General features: G+C 45.8%; 1 protein-coding gene across 1 annotated transcript in view; it reads right to left on the minus strand.

Annotated features, from left to right (window-relative positions):
- COL27A1 (collagen type XXVII alpha 1 chain) overlaps positions 1-6,598 on the minus strand; it is a 222,490-nt gene extending 215,892 nt beyond the window's left edge. Inside the window, exons 1-2 of the mRNA XM_038745686.1 lie at positions 6,558-6,598; positions 5,604-5,674 (exon numbers count right to left, since the gene is read on the minus strand). Coding sequence (XP_038601614.1) covers positions 5,604-5,674; positions 6,558-6,598 — 112 coding nt within the window. The remainder of the gene's footprint in view (positions 1-5,603; positions 5,675-6,557) is intronic.
- Positions 6,599-20,038: the final 13,440 nt, after the last annotated feature.

Here is a 20,038-nt window from a genome sequence, read left to right on the forward strand (position 1 = left end):
CATCTGCACTGACTCCAAAGAAGGACCTGTCAAGCAAGAATACAAGGTCCGACTAGCCCAGAATTCTACCTTCATCGGGTTGGGCTAGGAAATAAGATGCTTAGAGGAAACAAAATGATTACCTTGCTTGAAATAATAATAATAATAATAATCCTGGTGTTTGTTAAGCGCTTATTATGAGCCAAGAACTGTTCTAAGCGCTGGGGTAGATACAAGGCAATCAGATTGTCCTACATGGGGCTCCAACTTTTAATCTCCATTTTACAGATGAGGTAACTGAAGCACAGAGAAGTGAAGTTGCCCAAAGTCACACAGCTGACAAGTGGTGGAGGTGGGATAAGAACCCATGACTTCTGACTCCCAAGACTGGGCTCTTTCTGCTAAGCCACGCTGCTTCTCTAATAGTTAGTGGTGGGCCATTCAACACATTTAACCTTCCTTCTAGCAATCCACTGTAGATAACTTGCCCTTGAATTCCTCCAAAGCCCATTTGAACCTCTTGATATTTTCAGCTGCACAACTTCTGGTGGAAGGAAAATCCATTTCGTACCATCTGCCGGGTGAAGATGTGATATCCTTTGTTTTGAACCTGCCACTTACCATCTTTGAGGGGTGAACCCACATCCTCCTGATTTGGGATTAGTGAGCAACAATTTTATGTTCTCCTTGTCCAGCCCCATTATGAATTTGCAAACTTCCATCTAGCCCCTTTTCAGCCTGCTTATTTCGAGATCCAGGAAACTTAACATTCCTAGTCATGTTCTTACAGAAGCTTCTCCAACCACTTACCATCTTGGTTGCCCTTTTCCAGCCCTACTCTAGCTCCTTCCTGAAATCCAATGACCGGAACAGAATTTGAGGCATGGACAAACCCTGATGAGATTTCACCTCATTTTCCTCTTTCTAGGTCATTTATGAAGATGATAAAGCCAGTCTTTACTTCGATCCCCACTTGTCTCTATCCACTTACCCCCTTCAAAGAATCCCAGCTGATCAGTAAGCTAATATTTTCCTTTACAGAAGTCATGCTGTCTTTCTCCCAACAGTCTGTGTTTTTCCTAGTGCCCACTGAACCTAAAAATTATAGATTCTACCAATTTTCTAAAGATAGAAGTGTAACTTGGACCTTTGTAGTTACCTGGATCACCTCTGAAACACTTTTTCTAGATGGGAATTACAGGGGAAATCTGCCAGTCCTCTGGCTCAGTAGCCGTTTGTAAAGACAGACTGTGCACTCTTGCCCGGGGAGCTGCCAAGAGTCCTTTTAGAAATCTTGAGTGAACGCCACTCAATTCTAATGATTTGATATATCTACTTTACCAGTTTAGCCTAAAACAATCTGTGTGATCATCATACTTTGATCTAACAACTCTGACTGGTCTATTTGCATAAAATAATCTGGGTACGGATAATCTCTCTAAATCTTCCTTGACGTAGACCAAACTAAAGAATTCATTGTGCGTCGCAGCTATCTCCTTTTATTCCTGAGTGCACCTTTTATACACAATCATCAAGGGGCTGCACTGATTCCCTATCTAAAATCCTGCTTTTGATGTACTTGATGGCCCTTTTACTATTAGCTTTGGCACCCTTTGCAAGGGGCACTTCAAATTCTTTTTTTTGGCTCTTCAAATTTCCTGTTTGCACCTGACCTGCCCCTCTGTATGAAATTTCCTGTTCTCCTCAGTCAAGTGAGTGTTCCATTTTTAAAACACAAGAACGGAAGCAGAGCCATTACTGAGTCAGACCCGTGGTCCATCCGGTCCAGAATTCTGCTTCCGACAGTTGACAAAAGAAAGCTCAGAGACGGTGCATGATGGTTGTCCACCCGGATATTCCTCCTAATTCTTAGAACTGTGTAAACCAACAACTCCAATTCTTCACTCCAACTATCGCGGCAATGCTAGGAGATTGACTCCATTCTAGAACTTCCTTGTTCGTGGTCTGGTCTTGCTATTTGCCATTGAGAATGGCCAGTAAATGATGCTGATGTAATTGCTGGAGGTTCCACATGCTTATCACCCAAGGAATGAAGTAGTGTTTCATTTTGTTTCTTTTGACCACACCACCTTTCAAAATCCAAGGTTGCCCCCTCTAGGTCTGCCTTTTTCCAGACTGAAGAATTTTTTTTTGCCTAACTGTAGACAGGGATCATGTCTAGAAACTCTTGTATTTTACTCTCTACTTAGTACAGTGTTCTGACCACTGTAGGTGCACTGGCTGAATGATTTTATCCCCTTGCAAACGCCGCCAGCAAGCCATGCAAGGCTCGATCTGCCAGATAGCCATGTAAGAGAGAGAAGCAGCGTGGCTTAGTGGAAAGAACACTGGCTTGGGAGTCATAGGTCATGGGTTCTAATCCTGCCACATGTCAGCTGTATGACTTTGGGTAAGTAATAACAATAATAATAATGATGGCATTTGTTAAGTGTTTACTATGCAAAGCACTGCTCTAAGCGCTGAGGGGACACAAGGTGATCAGGTTGTCCCACGTGGGGCTCACAGTCTTAACCCCCATTTTTACAGATGAGGTAACTAAGGCTCAGAGAAGTTAAGTGACTTGCCCAAGGTCACAGAGCAGACATGTGGCAGAGCTGGGATGAGAACCCATGACCTCTGGCTCCCAAGCCCATGCTCTTTCCACTGAACCACTTAACTTCTCTATGCCTCACCTCACCTGTAAAATGGGGATTAAGACTGTGAGCCTCACGCAGGACAACCTGATTACCTTGTATCTACCCCAGCACTTAGAACAGGACTTGGTAAGTGCTTAACAAATAACATCATTGTTATTGTTGTTATTCCCTTTCATCATTATTTTTTGTCCTTATGTGACACACTAAATGCACTTCACAACGTGCAGCACCTTGCCCACCTTCTCTCTCATTGCACCCATTACCCTTAGCAGGAATGTGACTAGCAGGGCCGAGAGAGTGCCAGTGTCACTGTGCAAATCACTAACATCATCAATTCTTTCATGCACGTTCTTGGTCCTGAAGCCTTAGCGACCGGGTTAGGACTCCTCTGACATTTACCTTGGGAGATTCCATCATTACCTGGACCTTTATTATAGTTTGTCTGGGCTTCAGGTGTGTTAGCTGGTTTTTAGCTACTCCTTTCCTCTTTCTCCGAAAATCTGCTTATTTTCATAATCCTCTAGACTATTTGCTCCTTGTGGGTTGGGAATGTATCTACCAACTCTGTCATACTTTAGTCTCCCAAGTGCTTAGTACAGTGCTCTGCTCACAATAAGCACTCAGTGAATACACTGATTGACTAATAATTCCCTTTTCTAAAATGGTGGGACTTGCGGAGTCTTCCAACCTTAAATCAAGTTGTGGTCATCATAGCATTATGACTCTAACATCTATGCCTCCTGCCCAGATCTTGTCCAGGATATTATCTTACCCTGTGGGGTTTTCCAGGAAGCACCCATTTATCCAACCACAAAATTACACCTCCACTTCCTGCTCTGATGAGTATTTGAGGGTTACTGATGTTTCCTATTATTACTACCTGCCCTTCCCCAATCTCCTCTGATTTTCTGTTCACCTCACTCATCCTGGCCAGCTGGACTACCAAACAGCCTTACTACAAAGGTTTTATTTAAGTTTGGGATGTCTATCCAGAGGAATTCCATGACTCTACTCTTCTCCCACACTCCACTCCTCATCCTGGGAAAGAGTGTATAACTTCCCATGCACCAAGCCCCATCTTCCTCTCATTCAAATCCACTTCCTCCAGGAAGCCTCCCAACTTGGATGGTCAGATCAAGGTTTAACTCCACCCCAAAGCAAAGCTTCCAATGACAAATAAAAGGCAAATCAGAGGAGCCACATCCTCTATATAAATGTATCTGCCTTGTTCTCCAGATGGTCAGCTCTGAGAGAGCAGGGATTTAATTCACCAGCATGTGGGAACTCAATCAGTAGGGTGCATAAATCCATCAGTTTAATTTATCCTGTAAATTTCTGTTTATAAGCACAATGCTTATCAGCCACGAAGTGCTCCACGAAAATCCTTCTCTATCTATGTTTCCTTCCCTAGAGAGCTTTAAGAAAACGCCATTCCATGTCCCTCTTCAGAGGCCACAGTGGTTTCCAGTCAACCTCAAATCAAATCAAAGGACATGAGTTCTAATCCCGGCTCTGCCACTTGTCTGCTGTGAGACCTTGGGCAAGTCACTTAACTTCTCTGTGACTCAGTTACCTTATCTGTAAAATGGGGATTGGACTGTGAGCCCATATTGGACATGGACTGTCTCCAACCTGATTACCCTGTATCTACCCCATGCTTAGTACAGTGCCTGGAACATAATAAGCACTTAACAAATACATTAAATAAATCACTAGTCATTACTTCTGGCTTCTAGCATCCTTTAACTGAGAAGCAGTGTGACCTAATGGATAGAACAGGGGCCTGGGAGCCAGAGAGACCTGGATTCTTATCCCGGCTCTGCTACTTGTCAGCTGTGAGACCTTGGGCAAGAAACTTAACTACTCTATGCCTCAGTTACCTCTTCTATAAAATATGGATTGAGACTGTGAGCCCTATTTGGGACAGGGACGGTGTCCAACCTGATTGGTTTGTATCTACCCTAGCTTTAATATAGTGTCTGGCACATAGTAATTGCTTAAGAAATACCATAAACAAATGCTGCTCTATTTACCTCCATTACCTTGCCTACCCTTTCCCCTTGTTCATACTCTGATCCAGCCAAGAAAACCATCTCACCATCCCATTCACTCAACTTTCCCTTCCCTGGACCCTTTACTAAAATCCCCTCCTTTTTCCAAAACCTTCCCAGACTATTCCCATCTGCCTTATTCATTTACAAACACATGTAACAAATCCCAGCATGCACCCCTATTCTTGTTCATCCTGCTCCTATGTTTGGCCTTCATTTTTTGGAATATTTTCTGTTCTTGGCTTCTCATCACCTGCAGTTTGTTTCCTAAGAACACATGGTCACCAGCAATGTTCATACTGAATCAGACCTAGGGTCTACCCACCCAGAATCCTTTCTTCCCCAAGGTCAGCAGGATCCCTGGAAGAACCATGTGATGGCATTCTTCCTGGACATTCATTCTCATGGTTTGGGATGGACCATCTAACATCCCTAACCTTTCTCTCTTCACCCCTAGCATTCCCCCTGGTGACCCCATTCATCTTTGCGTTAGCCAAAACTTTTCTTCAACCTCCTGAAATTGTTTGGTCTGCCCAACGTCCTGGTAGGTTCATGTAGTTGTGCTTTCTACCCTACTAGACTGCAGGCTTCTGGACAGCAGTGGCTTCATTTGTCCTTCACATCCCTCACAGCTAGGCAAAAGGAGAACTCAGGACAAACTGGCTGACTGACTGACGATACCCATGGGAGGGAATGCTGAAATCTGCCTGGAGACAGAAGGTTTAAATCAGTGGTCCCTGGAGATGTTTTCAGGATTTGATTCCATCAGGGCGTGCAGTATAAGACACTGAGTGGGGCCAGGGTGCTTAAATTCCATGTCTGGAATTTGGCTTGGAAACTCCATCGATACCCCCTCCCCTGCCACACAATTCTCTGTTCCATTTGGTTCCTAGGTAAGGAAAAAAAGCATCTGTACCTTCAGGAACTCCCTGGGTGAAATCCAGACAACAGGTAGAACAGAAGACAATCCAGAGAAAGAAGATTCCCCTATACAGAGAGAAAAAGAAAACAAATTGAGATCTGTTTCTGCCCCTGGCGCTCATTCACCGCTTGGTCAAAGGAGAATTGCTAAATTCTGGTGGTTGGCAGGAAGACTGGTAGCTTGACTAGGGAGGAGGAATGGGTGCCAGGTGAGAGGACGGCATTGGAAGCTGATTCAGAGGGACAAAATGGTCAAGGAAGATGAGGGTCCAAGCCATTTCTCAATGGGATCCCTTGAGTATTATTGTGTTTCTTATTATTGTGTTTGTTAAGCTTACTCCGTGCCAAGCTCTTTGGTAGATACAAGACAACCAGGTTGGACACATTTCCTATCCCTCAATGGGCTCACAGACTAAATAGGAGAGGGAACATGAAATGAATTCTGATTTTACAGATGAGGAAACTGAGGCACAGAGAAGTTCAGTGACTTGCCCAAGGACAATCAATCAATCAATCAATCGTATTTATTGAGCGCTTACTGTGTGCACAGCACTGTACTAAGCGCTTGGGAAGTACAAGTTGGCAACATATAGAGACAGTCCCTACCGAACAGTGGGCTCACAGTCTAAAAGCGGGAGACAGAGAACAAAACCAAACACACTAACAAAATAAAATAAATAGAATAGATATGTACAGGTAAAATAAGTAAATAAATAAATAGAGTAATAAATATGTACAAACATATATACATATATACAGGTATATATGACACGGAGCAGGCAAGTGGCAGAGCTGGGATTGGAACTCAGGACCTCTGACTCCAAGGCCTAAGCTCTTTTCAGTAGGCCACACCGCTTCACCAGGCCATTTGATAGGACCTTTAGAGTGAGGCCTCTCAGGAATCCCTAGGGAGAATCAGCCAGTACACCCTCCACAGGCTGATGATCACCTCTCCAAAGTAAGGAGCAGAAGCTCTTGGGGGGACTCCATGTACCCCAAAGGGCCCAAGTCTTGAGAAGCAGCAAGGCCTAATGGAAAGAGCATTGGCCTGGGAGTAAGAAGACCTGGGTTTCAATCCTGGCTCTGCCACTTTCCTGCTGTGTGACCTTGGGCAAATCACTTAATTACTCTATGCCTCAGTTCCCTCATCTGCAAAATGGGGATTCATTTTTTTTTTTTAATGGTATTTGTTAAGCACTTACTATGTGCCAGGCACGGATCTAAGCGCTGGGGTAGGTACAAGGTAATTAGGTTATATACAGTCCATGCTCCACATGGAGCTTACGATCTTTATCCCCATTTTACATATGAGGTTACTGAAGAACATAGAAGTTAAGTGACTTGTCCAAGGTCACACAGCAGACAAGTGGCAGAGCCAGGATTAGGACCCAGTTCACTCTCACTCCCAGGCCCATGCTGTAACCACTAAGTCATGCTGATTAAGCAGCTGTTCTCCCTCCTATTTAGACAGTGAGCCCCATGAGGGACTTGTTTATCTTTTATCTATTCCAGCACTTAATACAGTGCTTGACACATAGTAGGCACTTTACAAATTAATCAATCAACCGAATTTATTGAGCACTTACTGTGTACCGAGCACTGTACTAAGCACTTGGGAGAGAAGAATATAATAGAGTTTGTTGACAAATTCTCTGCCCACAATGAGCTTAGTGGAAAGCTTAGTCTAGATGGGGAGACAGACTTTAATAATTATGGTGTTTGTTACACACTTACTATATGCCAGGCACTGTACTAAGTGCTGGGGGGGATACAAGCAAATTGAGTTGGAAACAGTCCCGGGTTGGGCTCACAGTCTCAATCTCCATTTTCCAGATAAGGTAACTGAGGCACGTGGAAGTTAAATGACTTGCCCAAGGTCACACAGCAGACAAGTGGTGGAGTCAGGAGTAGAATCCATGACCTTCTGATTCCCAGGCCCGTGCTCTATCCACTACACCATGCTGCTTCCCATTGATATGAATAAATCAATTATGGATGTGTATATAAGTGGTACCCCCTCTCAGGGTCACACCTGGAGGGTTTCCAGTTACTCTACCAGTCTCGGCTATGGCAGGGAGAGTCAAGCAGAGGCATACCCATTCCATACCTAGCTTGGGCAGTGGCTAGCGAGTGGAAAACAATCTGCTGCAAATCAAAACTCACCCATGCTGGGCGGCAGCAGCATGGGAGAGAGTCGAGGGTGGAGACTCGAGTTTACTGCTCTGGAGGCGGCAATTGTAAACCACTTCGAAATTTTTACCAAGAAAACTCTATGGATACACGAATACAAGAATTATTATTATTGAGCTGCCCATAGAGGAGGGAATGGAGTTTTGTCCGAGGAGCAGGTTCCCTGGGACAGGGGGATGGCCGCCAGGCCTCGGAATCTTGTGATTCATGGGACAGTGGTGAGAGATGGTTGAATTACCATTCAGGCCAAGCGTGGCCTCCAACTTTTTCCGCAAAGTCTGGAGGGAGTCGCGAGGAGAACAGTGCTTTGCACATAGTAAGCGCCTAACAAATGCCATCATTATTATTATGAAGTATGCGTGGATGAATGATTTTATCCTGAGAGGGAGTGAGTGGACATCAGTGGAAAGAGCACGGGCTTTGGAGTCAGAGGTCATGGGTTCGAATCCCGCTCCGCCACATGTCTGCTGTGTGATCTTGGGCAAGTCACTTAACTTCTCTGGGCCTCAGTTACCTCATCTGTAAAATGGGGATTAAGTCTGTGAGCCCCACGTGGAACAACCTGATCACCCTGTATCCTCCCCAGCGCTTAGAACAGTGCTTTGCACATAGTAAGCGCTTAACAAATGCCAATTATTATTATTATTATTATTATTATTATTGTTCTGGGAGGGGCTAGATGGGGAAGGGGAGGAGAGGGAGGAAGGAGACTTAACCCTTTGAATACCATGAGAGGTGGAGCACCCCCATTGATGGTTTTCCACCCAGGTCCTCATGGGCAAATAATAATAATAATAATTATAGTATTTGTTAAGCATTTACTATGTTTCAAGCACTGTTCTAAGCACTGGGCTAGATATAGGGTAATCAGGTTGTCCCATGTGGGGCTCACAGTCTCAATCCCCATTTTACAGATGAGATAACTGAGGCACAGAGAAGTTAAGTGACTTGCCCAAGGTCACACAGCAGACAGGTGGCGGAGCAGAGATTAGAACCCATGTCCTTTGACTCTCAAGGCAGTACTCTTTCCATTAAGCCACACTGCTTCTCTAGAGATTGGAATTCCATCCCAGGGCAGTCACTCCTGTCCAGAAGACTGAGGGCATCTAGTCTGTGGAAAAATAGAAGGAGCAGTAGGGAGCCACTAAAATAAACAAACGCCTACTTGTCCAGATAAGCAGAGCCCTGGTCAGGGAAAAGGAGGACAGTACCCTTGCAAACCTCTTTACGGGTCTCCCCTTCTAGACTGTAAGCTCACTGTGGTCAGAAAACATGTATTGTACTCTCCCAAGTACATAATACAGTGCTCTTTTAGACTGTGAGCCCACTGTTGGGTAGGGACTGTCTCTATGTGATGCCAATTTGTACTTCCCAAGCGCTTAGTACAGTGCTCTGCACATAGTAAGCGCTCAATAAATACAATTGATTGATTGATTGATTGAAGTAAGCACTTAATAAATATGATTGGTTGATTGACTGATTAACTAGTGGCTCTGCTGGAGGTTGGAGAGGGCCAGGGCTGGCCTCTACCTGAGGAAAATGGAAAGCTCAGCACAGTCCCAAAGCCTTGTCCACCCCAAGCAGCTGCCATGTTGTTCTTCTTGTCCTCACCCATCATTCTCTCTTATCCAGACGGCAATAATAATAATAATAATACTAATAGCTCTCTCAAAGGGTTAAAGACAAGGGGCCGTCTTCTCCAGCTCTTGCTAAGAAATCTGTCCAGCCAGAAAGGGACTTGGGACCTAGAGGATGTGAGAAAGCATAAGTGGGATTGCACAAACCAGCCAGCCAGCCCCCGGCTCAACCCAGAATCAATTAAGAGGCCCCCCTCCGACCAATCTCTGTTCCTCAGATTATTCCTGGCTGATGAGTGAGGTGACAGGGACCTTCATGCTTTTAGTAGTACCATCTGGGGCTTGGCTGTGGTCTGACTTGGGAAGGAATCATAAAATCAGTCTGCTGGAAGGGATCTCCAAAGGTCATCTTGACAAGCCCTCTGCCTCCAGGCAGATTAGTCACCAAACCGCCCAAGGCATATGAATACTCTACTACTTTCCTTGGTCATGTAAAAGTCAACAGATAATTGGACCCAAGCCCCAATTCTGCCTCATAGGAATGGGTCTGGTGTGCCTGGGCGTCCGAAGGACTTAAATTTTAATCCCGGCTCTGCCATTTGTTTGTTGTGTGACCTTGGGCAAGTCACTTCACTTCTCTATGCCTCAGATATCGCATTTGGAAAATGGGGATTAAGTCTGTGAATACTATGTGGGACAGAAACTGTGTCCAACCCCAGTGCTAAGTACTGTGCCTGGCACACAGTAAGTGCTTAATAAATACCACAGTTCTTCTTCTTATTATTATTATTATCAGTAGAGATTGGCCAGGTTCCTAGTTAGTCTTGACTCAGGAGCCCCAAGAGGCAAGTGAGGTTGATTGGGGCCGTCTGAGGATTCTGGTCTGCTTCCACCATGACCTCTTGCAGCCCACCCTGACCTGACCCCTCTCCTCCAGCCCCTAACTTTGGCCCAGCTCATCTCATCCTCCACAAGTGTCGCAGAATCAAACACATCTGCAGAATGGGTCACACCCTCCTTCCAACTCCTTTTCCGGGATATGATGTGCACAGATTTCGCCCAGTGCACCTCCCACTCTGAGGGGGGAAGAGATGGATGGCATGGCCACTTAGTTCCCAAATGGGGGAACTGAGGCAACAAGAGGGGAAGCAACTTCTTAAAGGCACCTGAGGAGACAACCAGGACCAGAAGCTGTTGGCTTCAAATCCTCGGCTTCCTCTGTGGTTCCACCGTTTCCTACTATCTCCAGTTTCTTGGAGTTACTGCTGGGAGGATGCTGGGGCCCTCAGACCCTATCACCCCATCTCGGTTCCATATGCCTCCTCAGAAAGCCCCCGGAGTTGAGGAAAATCTCTCTAATCAGTCACTCAATCAATCATCATCATCATCATCAATCATATTTATTGAACGCTTACTGTGTGCAGAGCACTGTACTAAGTGCTTGGGAAGTACAAGTTGGCAACATATAGAGACAGTCCCTACCCAACAGTGGGCTCACAGTCTAAAAGGGGGAGACAGAGAACAAAACCAAACACACTAACAAAATAAAATAAATAGAATAGATATGTACAAGTAAAATAAATAGAGTAATAAATATGTACAAACATATATACATATATACAGGTGCTGCGGGGAAGGGAAGGAGGTAAGATGGGGGGGATGGAGAGGGGGACAAGGGTGGAGAGGAAGGAAAGGGGCTCAATCTGGGAAGGCCTCCTGGAGGAGGTGAGCTCTCAGTAGGGCCTTGAAGGGAGGAAGAGAGCTAGCTTGGCGGATGGGCAGAGGGAGGGCATTCCAGGCCCGGGGGATGACGTGGGCCGGGGGTCGATCAATCACTGCTATTTATTGAGCGCCTACTGTGTGCAGAGCACCTATACTAAGCACTTGGGAGAGTTCAATACAACAGAATTAGCAGACATGTTCCCTGGAGTATGCTGTCTATATGTCCACTCCTTGGGTCCCATTCGGAGGCAACCCCTGGCCCTGAGCCATGGGCAGTTGAGGTGATGGAAGTTCGGAGGGTATGCCAGTTGGCTAGGGTGCCCTGACCCTGTCAATCAGTACTGTACAAGCCTGGCACCATGACACTGAAGGAAACACTGTAGCCAAACAACAGTCGCTTGAGTGGAAAAAGTGAGCTCGCTCCCCAGCAGGCTGGCCCAGGGCTGGCAGAGCCATTAATTATGGCCGGTTGGCTGGCCTGGCCTTTTCTGCTCCGGCTTCCTGCATGGCTGTTGCGGCCCACTAGAACCCAAGGAGATTCTTCTCCTTATAAAGCTCTGCCAGGCTTCCCTATCCCCTGTGCCTGTGGCCGCTGGCTCCATGGATCTTTCTCCCTCATGTCTCCTGGCTTGCGGGCTCCATTCTCCTCCCTGGGCAGCTCTCCTGGAAGTTCATTTCATCTCCCCTCTGCCTTGCTGCCCAGGCAGCAAAGTTCAGAGTTCAAGCAATGAAGAGAGGCAAGAGGCAGAGAGGACTGCCTGGGCTTTGTGTGTGCCTTGCCTGCTGTCTGGCCAGAGTCGGAATGGGGACATGGTGGCTGCTCCCTGCTCTGGGGTATCAATGCCCTGACATCCTGCGGGGAGGCAGGCCGGCTCCTTGCCCAGCCTGGACCCCCAGGTTTCCCTCCTTCCAAATCCCCCTGGCACTCCAGCTGCTCCAAGTTGGACCCTGAGCCTGGGGCATAGCTAATGCTTAAAGGAGCAGGTCATTCTTTCCATTTTCTGGGCCCGTAGCTTGCTTCCCCTGGAACCAAAATTCATTTTTAGCTACTGGTTTCACTACAGAGGTGCTCCCTAAAAAGAGGAAAGGTGAGAGGAGCTGGAAGTTTGCTCAGCAGGATGATAACCTGGGATGTTTCAGGAATGCCCTGCCATTGGCTACCCTGTGGTTTGGCTTGGGGACTGCAAGAAAGGGTTTTGACTGAGTCATCTGGGCTCAAATACTGCTGGGAGACTTTTATTCATTCAATTGTATTTATTGAGCACTTACTGTGCGCAGAGCACTGTACAAAGCACTTGGGAGAGTACAATATAACAATAAGCAAACACATTCCTTTCCCACAATGAGTTTACAGCCTAGCAGGGGAGACACACATTAATATTAAATAAATTACAGATATGTACATAAGTGCTGTGGGGCTGGGAGGGGGGATGAATAAAGAGGGCAAATCAGGGCAATCTCCCGTCTTTTTCACCTCTTTGTTCCAGTGTTTCTCCCCTTTTATTGCTACTACTACTACTAGTAATGATAATGATACATTGCTTTTTGTACAACGCTTCTATTTTTCTAAAGCAGTCTTGTACCAATTTTCTCATTTTATCCCCATTACAGATGAGGAAACTGGGGCCATGGAGGTTAAATGACTTGTCCAAGGTCATACAGTAGGCCAGAGGGAGAGGTGGGATGAGGAGCCAAGTTTCCTGATTTCCAGTCCAATGACTTTTCCACTCTACCATTAACAATTCTCTTCTACCATTAATGATTCTTAACTTCTAAGAGATCCTGGCTAAGAGAGGGGAAGAGAAAGTGGAGGAAAGAGAAGAGTGGGTGGCAAGATACCCCAATATCAATCAATGGTATTTTCTGAGAGCTAACTGTGTATAGAGTACTGTACTAAGTGCTTGGGAGAGTACGATACAACTGAGTTGGTAGACATTTTTCCCGTCCACAAGCAGTTTACATTTAGAGAGGAGCTTACAGTTTACAGATCCCCAAGGGTAAGCTTGTTGTGGGCAGGGAATGCATCTGTTTATTGTGATATTGTTCTCTCCCACGTGTTCAGTATAATGCCCTGCATACAGTAAGCACTCAATAAATACAACTGAATGAATGAATTAAAGGAATGGATTTCAGATAAATAATAACTTCGATCATTTCTTATCATCAGAGAAGCAGTATGGCCTAGTGGAAAGAACATCGGTCTGGGAATCAGAGGACCTCAGTTCTAATCCTAACTCTGCCATGTGTCTGCTGTGTAACCTTGGGTAAGTCATTTAAGTTCCATGTGCCTGAGTTATCTCATCGATAAAATGGGGATTCAATCCTACTCCCTCCTACTTAGACTGTGAGCCTCATATGGGACAGGGACTGTTTCCGATCTGATTAACTTGCATCTACCCCAGCCCTTAGAAAAGTGATTGGCATACAGAAAGCACTTAAGTGCCATAGTGATCATCATCAGTCAGGCCTTAGTGTAATCAGTTGTGCACACTGAGCTTTGAATCTTATTCTGTGGTTTTTTCTTAAGATGAGCAGGGCTGGTTTCAGACACTAATGGAAATAATTAAAGGTCTCAGAGTAATTCATGACAGGTGAAGATGTGTCTCCTGACACGCATGCACAGAGTACCACGGTATCCCTTCACTCCCTCTGACGTTGTATATGTGTGGCAGCCATAGTTAAAAGATTTCATTTCCACAGAGAACCTCAGCTTCCTCCACCCTCCCCTAGCACCACCTCCTCTCAGCTCCCTGAAATGAGGATGCTTCCGAAAGGGCTTGTTTATTTAATAATTTACCATGGGGAGCCATGGATTACTGATATCCCCCTTTCCATCTACCTCTCCACTCTCCCTAGGCCTAGACCAGGACATGTCACCCCACTTCTCAGAAAACTCCAGTGGTTGTCCATCCACCTCCACATCAAATAAAAACTCCTCACTATTGGCTTTAAAACACTCCATCTCCTTGGCCCCTCCTACCTCACCTTGCTACTCTCCTTCTATCAATCAACCAATCAATTAAAGGAATTTATTGAGCACTTACTATGTGCAGAGCACTGTACTAATCGTTTGGCAGAGTACAGTACAAGAGAGGTGGCGGATACATTCCCTGCCCACAACAAGCTGCCAGCACACTTCACTTCTTTAGTGCTAACCTTCTCACTGTGCCTCAGTCTCACCTCACTGTTGACCCCTCGCTCATATCTTTTAGACTGTGAGCCCACTGTTGGGTAGGGACTGTCTCTATGTGTTGCCAACTTGTACTTTCCAAGCGCTTAGTACAGTGCTCTGCACACAGTAAGCGCTCAATAAATACAATTGATGATAATGATGATCCTGCCTCTGGCCTGGAATGCCCTCCCTCCTCAAATTTGACAGACAGTTACTCTCCCCACTTCAAGGCCTTGTTGAAGGCACATCCCCTCCAAGAAGCCTTCCCTGACTAAGCACCCCCTTTCCTCTTCTCCCACTCTCTTCTGTGTCACCCTGACTTGCTCCCTTTGTTCTTCCCCCTTTCCAGCTCCATAGCTCTTATGTACATATCTGTCATTTATTTATTTATTTATATTAATGTCCGTCTCCCACCTCTAGACTGTAAGCTTATTGTGGGCAGGGAATATGTCTGTTGATTGTTGTACTGTACTCTCCCAAGAGATTAGTAGAGTTCTCTGCACACAGTATGCAGTCAGTAAAAACAAATGAATGAATGAATTAGTTAATTAATTAATTGATGGTTAGAAGCCAGACACGGAAGAAGCCATTGCAGTGAAGTCTTGTGAGGTGGGGGATGTTTCTGCGAACTCTGGGGTGGTGGGGAGCTGCTGATTGGAAGCCTGGGAATCTTCGGCACAGGATAAGAGTGTCCAGAGAGGTATCCCTGTTCCGATGGCAGCACCGGCCAACTCTAGAAATCATTATTTCACTGCCTAGGACAGTGCAATGCTAATATTGTCACAGGGACACTTAACGATCTGTTGATGGCTATAGCCTGAGTCATAGGAGGGGAGCACTTTGACTTCTTCCCTCAGGATGCAGCCCTGAGGGCAAGCAGAATTTCACACTTTCAGACAGTCGAGGATGGCAAATTCATAAGAATTCACTGAATGAACCTCCTGCCTGGCTGGTGAGAAAAGAAAACCAAGTGGGCTGGTAGATTTCCTGTTTGGGCTTCCAAGGCTATATTCCATCTCAGTGTCTGGTCTGCCCAAGGAGGAAGGAACAAACTGCCTCTTCTCCAACTCCTTTCTTGATCTTCTACAATCCAGCATTCACCCTCTTCACTCCAGTGAGACTGATCTCTCCAAGCTCACCTTGCCAAATCTAACAGACTTAATGCTTCTCAACTTCTTGGCTGCCTTTGACACAGCGGGCCACTCCCTTCTCCTGGAAATACTATCTATCCTCGGTTTTACGAGCACAGTTCTCTCTTGGGTCTCTATCTACCACTCTGGCTGCTCCTTCTCAGTCTCCTTTGCCTCCCAAGCATTAACCGAAGGTGTCCCTTGAGGTTTTGTTCTGTTCTACGTCCCCTTCTTTTCTCAGTCTACACTGACCCCCCTGGCAAGTTCATCCACTCCCATGACTTCAACTATCACCTTTAAACAGATGAGTCCCCAGATCTACCGTGCTAATCTCAATCTTTCTCCTTCTCCACAGTATTGTGTCCTCCTGCCTCCGGGACATTTCTATATGGAGGGCCCGCCACTATCTCCAGCTCAAAATTTCTAAAACTGAACTTCTCATCTTCCCTCCCAAATCCTTCCATCCACCTAACTTCCCCATACTAATTGACAAAGTAACCGTCCTTCCCAAGCCTGAAACTGACATCCCTGACATTATTCATTTTTTTTAAATGGTATTTGTTGAGCACTTACTTTGTGCCAGGCATTGTACTAAGCAACAGGGTAGATACAAGCTAATCAAGTTAGGCACAGTTCTCTGTCCCACATGGGGCTCACGGTCTTAATCCCCATTTTACAGATGAGGTAACTGAGGCACAGAGAGGTTAAGTGTCTCGCCCAAGGTCACACAGCAGACAGGTAGTGTAGCCGGGATTAGAACATAGGTTCTACTGACTCCCAGGTCTGTGTTCTGTCCAATCAATCAATCAATCAATCATATTTATTGAGCACTTACTGTGTGCAGAGCACTGTACTAAGCTTGGGAAGTACAAGTTGGCAACATATAGAGACAGTCCCTACCCAACAGTGGGCTCACAGTCTAAAAGGGGGAGACAGAGAACAAAACCAAACATACTAACAAAATAAAATAAATAGAATAGATATGTACAAGTAAAATAAATAAATAAATAGAGTAATAAATATGTACAAACATATATACATATATACAGGTGCTGTGGGGAAGGGAAGGAGGTAAGATGAGGGGGATGGAGATGGGGACGAGGGGGAGAGAGGGGGACGAGGGGTCCACTAGGCCGTGCTGCAATTTCTTCCTCCCTCTCACTCCCCTATTCAGTCTTTCCCACAAAATCCAGTTGTTTTTTCCTCCATAGCATCTCCAGTATATGCCCCTTCCTCTCCATCCAAATGGCCACCATGATGGTCACCACGTTGGCCACCACTTAGCATAATCCCTCTTTGAATCAGCCTCCTCACTTAGCTCCCTGCCTCGAGTCTCATCCCTTGCCAGTTTATCGTCAATCAGTCATATTTATTGAGCCCTTACTGCGTGCAGAGGCTTGTACTAAGTGCTTGGGAAGGTAATAATAATAATAATAATAATAACAATAATGGCATTTGTTAAGCACTTACTATGTGCAAAGCACTGTTCTAAGCGCTGGGGGGCATACAACGTGATCAGGTTGTCCCCCGTGGGGCTCACAGTCTTCATACTCATTGGATAGGTGAGGGAACTGAGGCTTAGAGAAGTGAAATGACTTGCCCAAGGTCACTCAGCAGACATGTGGCGGAGCTGGGATTAGGATCTACAACCTCTGACTCCCAAGCCCAGGCTCTTTCCATTGAGCCACTCTGCTTCTCTGTACAATATAACAGAGTTGGTAGACATGTTCCCTGCCTATGAGGAGCTTACAGTCTAGAGGAGCTTACATTGCTCTGCTGCCTGGATCATTTCTCTAAAATATCATTCTGCACACATCTCTCCACTCCTCAAAAATTTCCAGTGGTTACTCATTCCTCCCTACTTCAAGCAGAAACTCCTAAACTTTGGAATTAAGGAATACCAAAAAAAGCCCCTTTTCCTTCCTACTTATCCACTCTCTCCTCCCACTATGCCCCAGCTCACACTCTTCATTCCTCCCAAACTAAACTACTCACTGTGCCTCATTCCTGTCTTTCCCATTACAGACCTCTCACCCATACCCCTCCCGCTGCCTGGAACTCCCTTCCCCTTCAAATCTGACTTACTCCTGAAATCAGATCTCCTCTAAGAGGCTTGATCCGATTAAATTTCTACTCTTCCAAGATTATACCCCCCCCCCGCCCCATGTCAATTCAGCGCTTCTGTGTCACCTAATCACTTGTGAATTCACAAATTCCCATATGGTTTATATACATATCTTTCATACACTATTGATTAAGTACTAACTCAAGGTTTTAATTAAATGTACTTGTAAATCTAAATGTACTTAATTAAATGGTAGACTAACATGTTTACCAACTCTGTTATATTGTACTCATTCATTCAGTCGTATTTATTAAGCACTTCCTGTGTGCAGAGCACTATACTAAGCACTCCCAAGCACTTAGTACAAAGCATTACACACAGTAAAGGCTCAATAAATACCAATGATGTACATATCCTTGCTCTCTCTTTCCTCCAACCTGTAATATAAGCTTCTTGAAGGCATGGACTATATCTACTACTTCTGTTATACTCTTGCAAGTGCTTAATATCTACTACTTCTATTATACTCTTGCAAGTGCTTAATACACACCCTTGGCAACAGAAGGTTCTCAACAAATATTATTGATTACTTGACAGTCAGAGTGGACCCCAACTCTTCCTGTCCCTAGGGAAGCTAGTTTCTGCAGCCTGACCCCATGAACAGATACTCCATTGCCAGGGGATATAATGGGGCTTCCTTCTCCACCTCAGCCTACTGAGGGGAGAGAGGGGGCTCTACAGAGCTGGAGTTGCTCCAGCTGGAGTTGTCATGAAGCAGCCTGGCATAGCACGGGCCAGCACAGGCCTGGGAATCAGAAGGACCTGAGTTCTAATCCCGGCTCCGCCACCTGTCTGCTGTGTTACCCTGGGCGAGTCACTTAACTTCTCTGTCCCTCAGTTCCCTCATCTGTAAAATGGAAATTGAGACCGTGAGCCTCACGTGAGGCAGGGACTGGGTCCAACCCAATTTGCTTGTAACCACCCCAGTGGTTAGTACAGTGCAAAGTACATAGTAAGCGCTTAACACATACTACAATCATCCAGGGCGTTCTTCCTCCCCACCCCATGGGAGCACTAAGCCCAGGAATGCATGTGGAGCACCTCTTCCAGGCTGATTTGATGACCTAGAGGGGTCATTTTTCTAATGGTTCCTCAGAGACAGGAAGACCTCACGTGCCTATTTACTTCCTGTTACACAGGCTGGGTTTAGGGTCAAAAGACGTGAAATAAATGGGCAGCAGGGGAGATCTTTCAGCTGGCTTCATGGGCAAGCTGTAGGTTGATCAGTCTAGGGTTAATTTTGCCTGCCAGCTCTGTCCAAACCCCATCCTCTGCTGCTGAGTGGAGGTTGGAAATCCAAGTGTTTTCCTCCAAATCAAATTCTTCTCCCTGGACCATTGGTCTCCCATCTACTTTCTGGACATCAACCTTTGGGACTGGGTTAAGAGCCACATTTATTCACTTTCTCAAACCGCAGAGAGGGTGAACCCACAAGGTCTTTCTATGTCAGATGTTAACTGTAGGGGCCATGTGGTGGTGAATAAACACAGAGAGGCTGCAGGAACTCCTTAGGTCTCCAAGGTGGATTAAGAGAAGAACTGCAGAGAGGTCAGAAAAATGCTAGTAGCAGTTGTGGTCCTGGACTGAGCCAAATCTTTGGCTTTCTCATTTTTTTGTAATGGTATTTGTTAAGCACTGACTGTGTGTCAGGCACTGTTCTAAGCATTGGGGTAGATGCAACACTTGGTTGGACACAAGTTTTGGAAAAGTTGGACACAGCCATGTCTCACAGGGGGCTCACAGTTGTAATCTCCCTTTTCCAGATGAGGTAACTGAGGCACAGAGAAGTGAAGTGACTTGCCCAAGGTCACACAGCAGACAGGCGGCAGAGCTGGGACTAGAACCCAGGTCCTTCTGACTCCCAAGCCTGTGTTCACTAGTCCACGCTCCTCTCTTCCAGCCCATAGTTTAGCATCACCAAGAACAGAGCTGCGGGCAGTCACAAAAATGCAAAACCCACTCTCCCAGAAATGTAAATGAAAAATGTGCATATATTTGCATATAATTGCATACATCTGCCTTTAATTTTACAGTCTCCTTAAATGTCAAAATGGATAGAATCCCCCTTCTGCCCTGCTCCTTTCCAGCCAAGGACCGCTGCTCCAGCCGCCGCCGGTCGAGCTGGCCTACACCGGGCTAACAGTTGATCCGGCTCTGACAGCACTGGAGACATCTGGAGAGGACAGGGAAGTGGGATTGGGAGGAAATCAGGACAGGCCTTTACCGATCCCTTGGCAGTCAGAGATCTCTCTTGACCTGCTTCGGTTGTGCAAGCACTTGGTATAGTGCTTGGTGGATGCTCAATCAATACCATTACTTCAGCTTGAGGGAAAAGAGGGGGAGAATTTAGAAAAGTTATGGTGGAGAGACCTCATAGCCCGAGGTTTGGGAATTAGGAGACAACTCTTCCCAAAAGCAGCAAGCTGATCCAAAAAAGCTTAATGAGGCATAGCTTCTGAAAGATGTTTGTCTTGTGCAGGAGGAAAAAAAAGATCAACTGAGGAGTGGATCCAG

This window comes from Tachyglossus aculeatus, chromosome 4 (genome assembly GCF_015852505.1).
Source record: "Tachyglossus aculeatus isolate mTacAcu1 chromosome 4, mTacAcu1.pri, whole genome shotgun sequence".
NCBI lineage: Eukaryota > Metazoa > Chordata > Mammalia > Monotremata > Tachyglossidae > Tachyglossus > Tachyglossus aculeatus.